General features: G+C 37.0%; 2 protein-coding genes across 2 annotated transcripts; one reads left to right on the forward strand and one right to left on the reverse strand.

Annotated features, from left to right (window-relative positions):
* The first annotated feature begins 1,078 nt into the window (after nt 1-1,078).
* LOC132043926 (blue copper protein-like) lies at nt 1,079-2,738 on the forward strand. Its single transcript, XM_059434391.1, has 3 exons — nt 1,079-1,165; nt 1,214-1,238; nt 2,274-2,738. The coding sequence occupies exons 1-3, from the start codon at nt 1,079-1,081 to the stop codon at nt 2,687-2,689; spliced, it is 528 nt and encodes a 175-aa protein (XP_059290374.1). The 3' UTR covers nt 2,690-2,738.
* An 835-nt stretch (nt 2,739-3,573) lies between these two features.
* Nucleotides 3,574-8,905, reverse strand: LOC132043927 (origin of replication complex subunit 1A-like). Its single transcript, XM_059434392.1, has 7 exons — nt 8,414-8,905; nt 7,490-7,604; nt 6,408-6,478; nt 5,744-5,839; nt 5,395-5,471; nt 4,911-4,994; nt 3,574-3,955 (listed from the first exon to the last, which is right to left on the reverse strand). The coding sequence occupies exons 1-7, from the start codon at nt 8,435-8,437 to the stop codon at nt 3,892-3,894; spliced, it is 531 nt and encodes a 176-aa protein (XP_059290375.1). The 5' UTR covers nt 8,438-8,905; the 3' UTR covers nt 3,574-3,891.
* Nucleotides 8,906-13,227: the final 4,322 nt, after the last annotated feature.

Genomic DNA, 13,227 nt, shown 5'->3' on the forward strand with positions numbered 1-13,227 from the left:
GACACGATCTAAGATGAGAAGGAAGGTCGATTATTCCTAAATGCCCTGCAGCCTCTTGTTTATAAGTGTGGCGCGCTTCACACCCATAAACAAGACTCTACTGGACACGGCTCGTAGACATTCTGCAGGACGAACCTCTCGATACCACTTTGTCACGACCCAACAAAGGGCCATGACGGGCACCCAGAGCTAGCCTGCGAGTCCTCTCTAAGCATACATCTCATAATTATTTCGAAAGTGGACCCTAATGGTAGCTCATGGTTGTCATAACATGTAAGGACATATACCACAATATAATGGTGCAACTCTAAATAATCATCAAAAATTATGCTCATCATCACCAGCCGACAGTATTTTGGTGAAATCCATGGTTGAACTCCGGAGAGAATTCTGTGAATACTAATGTTGAATTTTTCACTAAAGGGTGTGAAAATATGGATGCAAAGGCCCGTTTAAATAAGCCCTGAAAACCATACTTATTTTACTAGGAAAACCGATTATATTATTTTAAAATATTGTTTTCTTATTTTATGGAAATTAATACTCCATAAATGAAATTATGTAGTAAGGACTTAAACATCACACAAAAACCTACTTTACTAGGAAGCAGAATGTATTATTTGGAAATTTCGTTTTCTTAACTTATGGAAATTTAGTACTATAAAGAAAATTTCATGAGTATTTAAAGAAAGGTTTACAACATAACAGAATTCTCTCCTCTACTTATGGAGATGAATATAAAAGGAAATTGTCCAAACATAAACCTTTCCAAAAGTGCAGTTACTTTTGACGTACGTATAAAGAAAAAATAATTAACCTTGTGAATGTCAAAAAACAAAAATGGTAAGTACTTCTTTTTTTCTTTTTTCTTTTTTTCTATGGAACTTCAAAAGTACTTGGAAATTATTATTTCCAAAAGTACTCTGTGTGTTTCCTTAAATTCTATTCATAGAAAGGCAAGCTAAGGCAATTAACTACTATAAAAGCCTCGCTTCAGAACCTCAAGGGCTCAGTCATCAAATTATTATTAGTATTCAGATTCAGAAGTCTTAATTTTTTGTTAGTGTAAAAGTACGCTATGACTTTCTTCAGAAAAGCAATGTTAGTCGTGATGATGGCTGTTTTGGGATCCACCAACGCTGCTGTGTATCAAGTTGGTGATTCAGCTGGATGAACTTTCAACTACAATTATGATACATGGGCTTTTTTCAAGAACTTTCAAGTTGGTGATACCGTTGGTAAGATCTTTGTTATCGCTTAGACTCTGTTTGGATGGTCGTTACCCATGATTTCATAATGTACAATATCGTCTCCCTCAATTTCAGCGTCATTGTAGTTCCTTTGTCTTGTGTTATTTAAGTACACATCAGAAGCTTCCGAAAAAAGTAATAATTTATAGGTGTGTAGTTAATTTGAAAGGATTAGTTAGAGTAGGGGAAATTTATATAGGAAAACGTCAAATTAATAGAAAGAGAGAAGGGAGTTATTGGAATATACTTGTAGCACAAAAGTATAAATTTAAACGACATGAGTTTAAATATCATATGAAAAGTAGAAGCTAGTCACATTAAATAGCCGATTTTTCATGTTATATATATATATAAATATTAAAGAACCACTAAGCCATGCTTAGTGTGATGTATTTTATTAATAATAAATAAGGTCCAACAGTCCATTTAGGACAAAACAGCCCATAAGTTCCGACAAAAGGAAACATCAACCAAATCAGCAAAAAACAATCTAAACCCTGCTCCTCTAGACCCTTCAGCTTATCTTCCTTGTTGACTGCCAATTCATCGTCTTCAAGCTCCAAATCTGGTGCTAACAACCCTCATTGATGAAGATATCTTAAGATTTCAGTTTGATAAGCTCTAATTTACTCAGGTACGGCTGATTTCCACCATTTGCCTTCTCTGTGTTGAACTGATAGATCCGCCATGATTGAATTTGTAACAGATCTTATATATTGTCAATTAAGACGCTCAAATAATCAAATAGCTTTTAATTGGGTTTTAATTTTTACAACTAAAAAGATGCATACGCTGTTGATATGTATAACCATAGTTTAAAGCCAACACGTTTATTTATTCATGTGTGTAGCATCTGGTCTTTTCATTTTATTTTCTTGTTAACTTAAATTGTTTGTTACAGTGCTATGGTATTTCATCTTACGACCACTAGCTACGAGTCATTTAACGACGGATAGCGACAAAGTTCGTAGCTACTTTCAATTGATTTTTAGTAAATTTACATGTGGTTTGCGTAATATGCAGTTTTCAATTACAACCCACAATTGCATAACGTGAGGCAAGTGGACATTAACGACTACAACTCATGCACAGATAATAATCCAATTGCCAGCTACAACTCCGGCAGCGATTCAGTAACCCTAGAAACTGCGGGCGAATACTACTTCTTGAGTGGCGTTCCTCGTGATTGTGCTGCTGGACTCAAATTTCACCTCAACATCGCAGCTGCAACAACTACTACCCCTACTACTCCAGTAACTCCTTCAACTCCAACAACTCCGACTACGATGAATACTCCTTATCCAGATCATTTTCCTAGTTCTCCCATAAACAAGCCAAATGAAACTCTGAAACATCACCCTTTTGCAAGTGTTGCTTATTCATCCAAGTGGTTTCCCATGAGCATGTTGTTGCCATATTTTCTTCTAGCCATGGTATAGACACTACATTGCAGGGTCATACAGTTTTGCCTCTATATTTTTCTATTTTAGGTTAATTTTCGTCTGGAATAGTTCTTTTGTTTTAGGTAGTCATTTAGTAATAATTTTATAAGTGGTTTTTCCACTCGTTTATTAAAGACAATTGTAGATTGTGATTCACAGTTATTATTGTTAAATTCAAATAGTATTTTGTATTTAGTTAATTACCTAAGAGATTAACTAATTGATCAATTTTTCAAATTCTAATAATTAGTCGCATGTAGTATAGAACCTGACTTTTTACGACATAAACTTTGTAGTATGCGTTATTAATCCTGCCGTGTTTGTCATTAAAAAGGGAATGAGAAAAAAGACTAAAGAATTAAGTCATTTGGCAACGTGATGTTTTTGGGGTCCCCAAGTCCTTGCTCAGAAAAATGAATTTGTGTATAATATAAATTGAGAAAAGTTAGGCAAGGTCTTGACAAAGCCTAACTTCAAACAAAATGTCTCAAGTTTCATATGGTTGAGGTTCAAGCAATTTTGCATGATATATGGCTAGAGACTGTATATTTTTTAATGTTTTTGTCTAAAATTTCAGGCACATATGATTGAAGTTCAACAATTTTTACCTAAATTTCGGACATTTTATCAAATCTAATTTCAACCGCCGCATGCCTAAAATTGTTCCAAAGTGAAGTAGAAATGTAAATATTTATGAAAACTAAATACAAGCTAAGTAGCGGTGGCCAAATAGGATACACGCCGTGCATGGAGATTTTAACATAAAAGTAAAGAAGATGATTTGCTATATTAAAAAACCCATTTTTCTCGTGTAAATATGGGATTATTTAGTGTTCATTTTCAACCCGACCCGCCATTTGCCAAGTAGCTATTACATCCGGTCAGCAGAATCTCACAATACTCTTAAATTTCATATTTTTTAGTCTGGAGAAACAATTAAATATACAGATTCTCCATACTCAGGCAGTTGGAGAAACATCCTCATAACACATTCAAATAAGTCCGTATCAATTTTAATCGAGTATAAAACTGGTCCATATAAATAATGTTAACAAGCTCATAGATGCCAAGGAAAACAGGACTGTTTTTGTGAAGAATCTTCAGGTTAGACGTGAACTGAGTGCTCGTAAACAAGGATATGGAACCAATGAGTATCCAAGAAGGAAAAAGAATTGCAACCAAACTTGAACATCCACAAGTCAGAGATACTTAGCCAACCATGGCAACTCCTTGCTGTCTTTAAGTGCAAAAGAAACATCATCACTGCAACAAAGACGTAACAAATCAGTATCCAAGCAACCGTTGCAACTCCATCTTTGATTTTTCAAGCTTTAGGAGAGGGGGAGGAGGAATGAAGATAATTCTCTCTTCATTTTAGCCAGAAGTACTTCAGTCTCTTTAGAGATATTGATGAATTAAAACTACTAAAAAATGGGGGATTTCCAAAACTGTACAGGATTAGCAGCAGAAAACTTCACTTGACAATCATCTCTTCAGAAAGCAAGCAATTCAAGAAGTTATTTGATGGACTAAAACTACTAACACTTGAAAGATATACAGGATCATTAGGAGAATATAAGAGTTTCACTTAACATATGATTTCTGAAAAGAGCAACAAGTTATTCATCCTTAATAACCTATCCAAAACATCTCTTTCCTAATATACAACCATCCATGTATGAGACAAGGATAAGGGCTTTTCATAAGAAATAAAACAAGCATAAGCTCTTAATGTTGAAGATCTATAAGCTTTCTTAAGATGGTTCACACAGTTAAGATCTTGAATTCAAGTCTTGCCATCACCTATAACCAAAATGCTTAGGCCCCAAGAAAGAATAGGCATGCGTTGGAAACCTAAATATATAAAAGTATATGTATTATGAAAAGCATTTTGATGATGGGTCACACAAGTAAACACTTAATAATGCTGAGAACCCAATCCAACTTAGCCTAGACTTTAAGTAAACATGGAAAAGCATGGATGAAAAAAATTTCCAGTTAAGAATTCCACTCAGTCCAATGATGAGTTTCTTTCTCAAATATGTTGATAAATGGATTTGTTAGTCTATCATAAAAGGAGTTATTATAGGACTTCGGCACGTATGATTATGCATTTTGATTATTCGGGATTAGCTTCTATGACAACATTTTAGTTGACAGAAAATTCAAGTATAAGAGTTGATTCACATAAAATTGAGGATTCATTAAAGAAACTGACCTTGGGAAGTTGAGCTGTATCTTTTGCAATTTATGCTTTACTCCAGGTTCACATAGAAGTATTCTACATTCACCAAGCTTGCATCTGCCACCAAACAAAATAAATGACATAATTATGATAACTAACAAATGAAAGAAGATTTACAAATAAATGGCATAATAGGACAATTAACAAATGAAAGAGCATTTACAGCCACCATTCACTGGCATCCACTTGTATCCATATCAATAATTAAATGTGATAATTAAATATATTTCAAAATATTATGAGAACAGCATGATCAGGAAATGAAACTAATCTGTTACGATGACAGCCAAGGCCACCAACAAGGTAGGAATTAGGCATTATCGTACCAGTTTATAAAATCAAGACTGGCAGTTCAGACATATAGAGCACAGAAACGAGGAATCTGGAATTTCATTAATCCAAGTTCAAGAATTTATGGCCTGACAATTTCAGGAAGCAAAAGAATATTGTGGCTTACCCAGCTTTTAGAAGCATATCCCACCCTGGAAACTTTTCACCATTGCTTGTACAGAGGCAGGAAACAGTCATTGCCAACTGCATTCAGATAATTATTTCAGGGAGCAAACAAAACAACAATAAAGCTAGTACACCAGATAAAAGGCAGAAGGATAGTTTGTAAAATAAGTGCATAAAACCAAACCAAAAGAAAAGGGAAAAATCAAAATTAAAAAAAAAAATCAAAATTTTGAAATATAAAAATCAATTAACCCGGTTTATTTTATCCACAAGAGACAGGTTCCATCATTAAATTATAGATGTCACAAAAGCCAGTTGAAACTGCAAAAGTCAAAGGATGGGTAAACTACCTTGTCAAAGGTGGTTTCACTCATCCCTGTCTTATGACCCTCATATACCATAGCTGCCAAGAAAATTTTACTCAGTTTGGAGCAGCTTCTCATCACCTACAGAAACAAAAAATTAGACATATTGCAAGCACTATGATACAGTGCATAAGAGACAACAAAATCCTTATCTTTTCCCTCTAATATAGCTAGTGAAAGCTTAGCTAGCACCTAGTCATTACATCATTATATTTCAACTTTAATTTAGAGAAGAAAAGAGCTAGTCATAACACTATTGCATAAAGAAGATCATTGCAGTTATTTTGTATCTTGGATGATTACCAGAACTCCTTTAAATTTATTTCAATGCTTACATACAAGAATACTCCCATTCTTCTAGCAATTAGTAGGATTATAATCCAATGTAGATATCCATTTAGATACATGTAGACTTTTAGGGTAGCAGAGAGGAAAAAGGTTGACTGTATTTTACACTGGCCTACCCAAATAATGTGGAATTGCTAATAAAGCATTCTATTGCAGAGCTCCACTAGTTTGGGATTAAAAGTACAGGAAAAACAAAAAAGGGAGAAAAAAGTTGGTTTTTGGTTGGTCTTGACAGAATGTGTCGCCATTAGCTTGAATGCATATTTAAGTTAACACCACAGGGTGTTGCTTTAGGACTCACTTGGATATGAGGAGCCTGGAACATTTCTTGAATGGCTGCTTCGACATCTGCCATTCTGACAAGTATTTTACCTGGAACATACAGCAAGCAGAGATAAACAATATGAATCAAAACGCTAGGAATGGGAGACCTATATGTTTTACTAAGTTAACAAATATTACTATCTAAAAGGATGCTCCCTTTGTTTCATTTTATGTATCCTACTTCCCTTTTCAGTGTGTTTTTTATATTTAACAACTCGTAACTCCAATATCCCACATAGCATGTTTAAGAGCACAAGATTCAAAGAACATTTTGGTTCCTTATGCACATCTTTAGTTTAAGATTGTAAGATTTAGAAGTCCTCCTTACTTTCTTAAACCCGGTTCCCCAACAACTAAGACACATAAAATGAAACGTAGAGAGTAATACAACAAGCAAGAGTTGACGTCATTGACTACAATTAAGCCAGCCAGGACAAGATCGATGGAATGAATAGGAAGGACCAATTCTAATTCTCTTACTCAAAACAGATGACAAATTAATGCTGTTTTGTGACAATGTGAATAATCAAGAGGCTGCTGAAAAAAAGAACCTAACAATCACCTTGGCTGCACTTTCAAATAAAACATGGCAACCCCTGAAACACGATAGTTAACACCAAAATGATCTTAGGAAATGGCACAGTTGATTATAAGCAGAACGAAGCCTATCAAATAAGCATGCACAATTGACACATATCTAGTGCATCAACTTCCTGTTGATGTGACTACTGGATTGAATTCAGTTTAAAATTTCTAGGCATTAGTTCTTTTGATTTTACATTGGTATGCATCTCACAAGGCATCCTTTTGAAGTTGTGATACCCCTGTTTGAACTCAATTAGTGAATGAACATTGGGAAAAAAGAAGAGGCATCTATTGCTGAAACTTATATCACAAGTTTAAGAAATGCCACACCAGGAGATAGACGCAGAGATGTAGGCAACGTTCCATCTGTTACAGATGTTCATTGCCAAAACGTGTGTGTATTTCGTTCCAATGGAATTACAAGTATTTCTTTCTTGCCATTAATGTCTACATATTTCGAAATTTAGCACTCACCTGCTGCAGCAGAACTGGGAATTAAAAGCAATTTCTTAGCATGATAATCTGTAAGTTCCGCAGCTCGCCTACATATTTCTAGTGCACGGCGTGCATCACCTGAAACTGCTGCCACCTGGATTTATGTGTAAAAAGCACATTGCTTTAATAATCACTTAAGTCTCATATTTGCAACAGCACGAGAAAAAGATAGTCCCTCCAGTATCAGGATTGGTTTATTTGATCCTTAATGTATAACCTTGATATTAATAGTCCTTTAAAATTTTCAAAAGAGGACAATTTAGTCCAGGGCTCATAATTCCTAAACAAAACAGAAAAGCTAAACTGAAAGTTAAAACTAACTCCTAAACCAATGTAACAAGAAAATCCATTCGTTATGGAGTTCATAGCATCAATTTCTTCCTGTATTTGGTGCCAGAAACATAATTAGAACTGCTTTAGTTGAATTTTGGTTACTAGAGTTTCTTTTCCAAAGGCTTGCAATCTACAGGATTATTTACAGGAATCTTGCGAAAGCAGTGAGGACTGAGGAGACATAGATAAAAAGAAGATTACAAGATCCATTCCACCAATTTCATAAAAGAATGCAAGAAAAAAAACTATCGTGAACACTCAAGGGAGTTTCTTTAATTCAACAGAAATTTATGCTTGTCAAAAGTTACACATTCCTTCTCAACAGCGTCCATCATTCCATCAAAAGGGCTTCCAATTTTCTCAAAATATTTCAGTGGATAAATTGGATTAGATCAGGAAAATGCTAGTTAAATTTGTTCCAAGTGGGGGAATCGTGATTCTTGATTGTTATCAGCACTGATGATTGTCGTTTTATCAGATTGAAGGTAGATTGGATGATCTCTGAAGTTGGGAACTAACATTTAGCAGTGATAGGCTACAAGTCTCTAATTTGGATAACCAAATGAATACCTTGTTAAGATTGAATTTTCCCATGCAGCGGAATTACTTCAACGGGCTGTAAAGCTTGCCAACGGGCAAATGAGCAGACAGCTTTCATGAAACTATGAGTTGGCATCTTAATCTTTGTCTTAACTCTAATAACACCAGAGAACTATCCTAATGACTCACTGTACTGGCTAGGTATGCTTCTGACTTATTTAACTTCAGTAAAAGTGAGTTCTTTAGCCACTGACAGTTTAAGATGAAAAGAAACAGAGTTTTGTTTATTCTTTATGGAGTTCCCATTTTAGGGCCATTAGGGGTGTGTTCGGTATGGAGGAAAACATTTTTTTCCAATTTTCTCATGTTCGTTTGGTCAAAAATTTTGGAAAACATTTTCTTGAGGAAAACAAGCTCCTTAAAAATGGGGAAAATGACTTCCCCAATAAAAGTAGGGAAAACAAGTCCACTATGCATTCCACCTACCACCCAACCTACCCCCAACCACTCCCACCACCCCACCCCACCCCCACGGCACCACCCCGCTCCCCCCCAAAAAAAATTAATTTTGTTTTGAAAAAAAGTTTTGAATTTTTTTTTTTTTTGATTTTTTGCACCCCCACCCCCCCCCCAACCACTCCCAAAACCCATGCAACCACTCCCAAACCCCCCATGCCGCACCCTACCCCCACACCCCGCACCCCCCACTGCCCCACCACACCCCCCGACTACCAAACCCCAACCACTTCCACAACCATGCACCAACCCACCCCCAACCACTCCCACAACCCATGCACCACTCCCCCACGCACCCTACCCCCACACCCCACACCCCCCAATTTTTTTAAAAAAAAGAAAAAAACAAAAACAAAATTCTTTTGGAGTTCTACAACACCACATTCCCCCCCCTCCCACCACCACCCCCCACTCAACCCACTCCCCGCCCCCCCCCCCACGCACCCCCAAAAAAAAAATTCTTAAAAAAAGTTTTTTATTTTTATTTTTATTTTTTCACCGCACCCATCCCCACGACCACCCCCCTCCCGACACCCCACCACCCCCTCCAAAAAATTAATTTTTTAAAAAAGTTTTCTTTCTTGATTCTCTACACCCACCCCCGGCACGCACCCCCACCCCCGCACGCACCCCTACCCCCTCCCGAATTTTCTACTTCTTATTTAATTTTACCTTTATTAAAAAATTATAAAAATTGAAAGTTTGCGTGGTTATTGGAAGGGGTGGGTGGTGTAAAAATAAAAAAAAGTAACTTTAAAACTTATTTTAAGATTTTTTTTGGGGGCGGGGGGGGGGGGGGGGGGGGGGGGAGGGATGGTGGTTAGAAAATCCAGAAAAAAATTAGAGGTGGGGGTGGGTGGTTGTGGGGGTTGGTGTGGTATGGGTCCACACGGGTGGGGGGGATGTGGTGGTTTAGAAAATCCAGAAAAAAATTTAAAAAAAAAAAAAAAAAAAAAACAAAAAAAAAAAAAAAAATTGGGGGTGGGCATGGGGGTTGGTGTGGTATGGGGTTTGGGTGGAGTTGTGGGGCTTGGGTGGGTATTTTTCTGAAAATGTTTTCTACCAACCAAACGAACATGAGAAAATAAGTAAGAAATTCACTTATTTTCCGCTACCCAAACCAACATGAGAAAATAAGTAGAAATTCACTTATTTTCCAAGAACACATTTTCCTCCATACCGAACACACCCTAGTTGTTTTGAGTTTTTCTGTTTTTCTTTTATTTTGTTAGCCTTGAGCTAAAAGTGACTCATTTTTTGATGTAATTACTACTACTGAGATACGAAATTACAGGAAGAAACAATAATTAAAGAAAAGAAATTGGTGCTTCATAACTGATAAGCTCTCACAGAGCAATGGACTACGTATATATCTTCCAAAAGGGAAGTGAAGGACTGAAATGTAAACAAGTAAACATAGGGACTGAACTCTAAATACAGAAGTGTAAATACTCAAACTTATTAACCACTTAACCAACTAAGGAATGTACAACTCTTCAGCCAACGTACAACCCTTAAAGCACAGGTCCAAAATCAGTTCATATCATTGCTTCCCCCTTAAAACATTCCTTGACCTCAAGGAATAAATGTAGGAAATCTCACTTTAAGGGCATTGACATCTTCCCATGTAGCATGAGCCTCACTAAGCTGATCTCACTGTACCAAGAATTGAACTACTGCGTTGTTTCCCTTCTGAATCATCCTTCTATCCAACACTTTGACAGGAGAGGGACAATAAGGACTTGCGAGATCAAGCACTGGAGGGTGAGATATGGTACTGGGAACCTCATGACAATATTTAAGGAGGGAAACATGAAATGTGGAGTGAAGAAGCAAGTGGGGTGGGAGTGATAATTTGTAAGCAACCTTGCCAATTTTTTGTATGATCTGGTAAGGCCCATAATATTTGGAAGAGAGCTTAGAGAAATGTTTGTTGGATAGAGTAAGTTGTCTGTAAGGCTGAATTTTCAAGTACACCCTGTCTATCTGTCCTTTTCTTATTAGCTTGATCTACCATTCTTTGTTGTGACCTCTGTAAGTGGAACTTGAGCAACTGCACTTTCAACTCTCTTGCTAGCAAGCTTCTGTCAACTTCTTGTATGTCAGATTCCCCTGGTATGTATGATAAGTGCAATGGTAGGGGCTGGCCATATAAGCCTTCATAGGGAGTGGTTTGAATGGATGTGTGAAATGTGGTGTTGTACCAATACTCAGCCAAAGACAAGTAATCTGCCCAGTCCTTCACAGCATCTGAGCAACATCTTAAATAAGTTTCAAGGCATCTGTTAACCACCTGAGTCTGACCATCAAACTAGGGGTGATATGCAGTAGAGGTACTGAGTGTTACCCCTTGAATTGAAAACAGATCCTGTCACACTTTGCTCATGAACATAGGATCTCTATCACTGACAATATCTTTAGGCATTCCATGTAATTTAAAGATGTGTTCCATGAACAATTTGGCAATATCTAAAGCTGAGTAGGGGTGGGACAAAACAATAAAATGGCCATATTTGTTAAGCCTATCCACAACCACCCATATAACTTCTTTTCCTCTTGATTTAGGCAGACCCTCCATGAAATCCATGCTAATATTTCCCCAAGCTACAGTAGGAATTTGCAGAGGTTGTAGTAAGCCAGGATAGGCTGATTGATCATATTTGCTCTTTTGACACACATCGCATTTCTTGACAAATGCCTCCACATATCTCCTTTCATGCCCTTCCAATAGAATAAACTGGCTATCTTTCTGTATGAATGATCAATGCCTGAATGTCCTACTACTGAGCAATGCCATATCTGTGGTATTTCCTTCCTAAGTGCAGGATCTGCCCCAGTGACCAATCTGCCATTTCTTCTGAGTTGTTGATTCACAAAAGAATACCCCTCAACATCTTCTTTTAGCTCAGTAAGCTTGTGAATTAACTCAGTTAATGCAGTATCAATTTTCCAACTTTCCATAATAGCTTGTAGGAGGTCAGTTCTTACTGAAGAAAGAGACAGAGCAGCCAGTTCTACTGCTGGCATTCTAGAGAGAGCATCTGCAGCTTTGTTTTCTTTCCCCTTCTTGTATTTAATCTCAAAGTCATACTGCATAAGCTTGGTTATCCATTTGAGTTGTGCCCCAGTGTGTAGTTGTTGTTCCAGGAGAAATTTGAGTGCCTTCTGATCAGTTTTCACAATAAAATGCCTGCCCACCAAGTATTGTCCCCAACTAGTTACAGCCATCACCAAAGCTAGCAGTTCTTTGTCATAGACTGACATTGCTTGATGTTGTTTAGATAATCCTTAACTAAGGTAAGCAATAGGTTTGCCTCCTTGCATGATTACAGCTCCAATACCAATATCACAGGCATCAGTCTCCACTATGAATGGAAGGTCAAAATTAGGCAATGCCAGCACAGGAGCACAAGTTAAGGCCTTCTTTAACTTCTGAAAAGCTAGATCAGCTCCAGTATCCTATTTGAAATTGTCCTTCCTAAGCAAATCAGTCAGTGGTTTACTAATTTGACCATAACCAAGGATAAACCTCCTATAGTACCCTGCTAAACCCAAAAAACCCCTCAATTGTTTGAGTGTAGTAGGGACTGGCCAATGGTGAACTGCTTGTATATTTTTTGGATCAGTGGATACCCCTTTAACAGATATAAAGTGACCCAAATATTCTACACAAGCAGCAGCAAACTGACATTTTAATTTCTTTGCATACAAATGGTGTTTGGTTAGGAGGTGAAAGGTAGTTTTTAGGTGTTCAATATGGTCTTCAATACTCTTACTAAAAATCAAAATGTCATCGAAGAATACAAGGATAAATTTCCTTAAATGATCTCTAAAAACATGATTCATGAGGCTTTGAAAACTGAAAGGGGCATTAGTAAAGCCAAATGGCATTACTAGGTATTCATAATGCCCAGAATGGGTCCTAAAGGCAGTCTCATCTCCAAGTGCCATTCTAATTTGGTGATATCCTGATCTAAGATCAATCTTAGAAAACACTTGTGACCCTCCTAATTCATCTAGCAATTTCTTTAATAATGGGGATAGGATACTCATCTTTAATTGTGATCTTGTTCAGGCCTCTATAATCAACACATAGCCTCCAGCTTCCATCTTTCTTCCCTACAAGCACCACAGGGGAAGCAACAGGACTGCAGCTGTTTTGAAGTAAGCCTTGCTCTTGCAACTCCTTGATCATGTTTTCTATTATATCTTTTTGCACTGGGGAATATCTGTAAGGCCTGGCATTGATTGGATTAACACCATCCTTAAGAGGTATATGATGATCAAATTGGCTCCTGAAAGGAGGAAGTTCTTTTGGTTCCTGAAAA

The sequence above is a fragment of the Lycium ferocissimum genome, unplaced genomic scaffold (assembly GCF_029784015.1).
Source record: "Lycium ferocissimum isolate CSIRO_LF1 unplaced genomic scaffold, AGI_CSIRO_Lferr_CH_V1 ctg3060, whole genome shotgun sequence".
Lineage (NCBI taxonomy): Eukaryota > Viridiplantae > Streptophyta > Magnoliopsida > Solanales > Solanaceae > Lycium > Lycium ferocissimum.

What these genes read in the sequence shown, in the direction of transcription:
- LOC132043926 (XM_059434391.1), top strand. Translation starts at nt 1,079, where the DNA reads ATGACTTTCTTCAGAAAAGCAATGTTAGTCGTGATGATGGCTGTTTTG. An exon ending in TGTATCAAGTTGGTGATTCA is followed by an intron (nt 1,166 to 1,213) that starts GCTGGATGAACT and finishes GCTTTTTTCAAG; the next exon opens with AACTTTCAAGTTGGTGATAC. An exon ending in TCAAGTTGGTGATACCGTTG is followed by an intron (nt 1,239 to 2,273) that starts GTAAGATCTTTG and finishes CGTAATATGCAG; the next exon opens with TTTTCAATTACAACCCACAA.
- LOC132043927 (XM_059434392.1), bottom strand. Translation starts at nt 8,437, where the DNA reads ATGGGAAAATTCAATCTTAACAAG. An exon ending in GATATGCTTCTAAAAGCTGG is followed by an intron (nt 4,995 to 5,394) that starts GTAAGCCACAAT and finishes GTTTGGTGGCAG; the next exon opens with ATGCAAGCTTGGTGAATGTA. An exon ending in ATACAGCTCAACTTCCCAAG is followed by an intron (nt 3,956 to 4,910) that starts GTCAGTTTCTTT and finishes TCTTTGTTGCAG; the next exon opens with TGATGATGTTTCTTTTGCAC.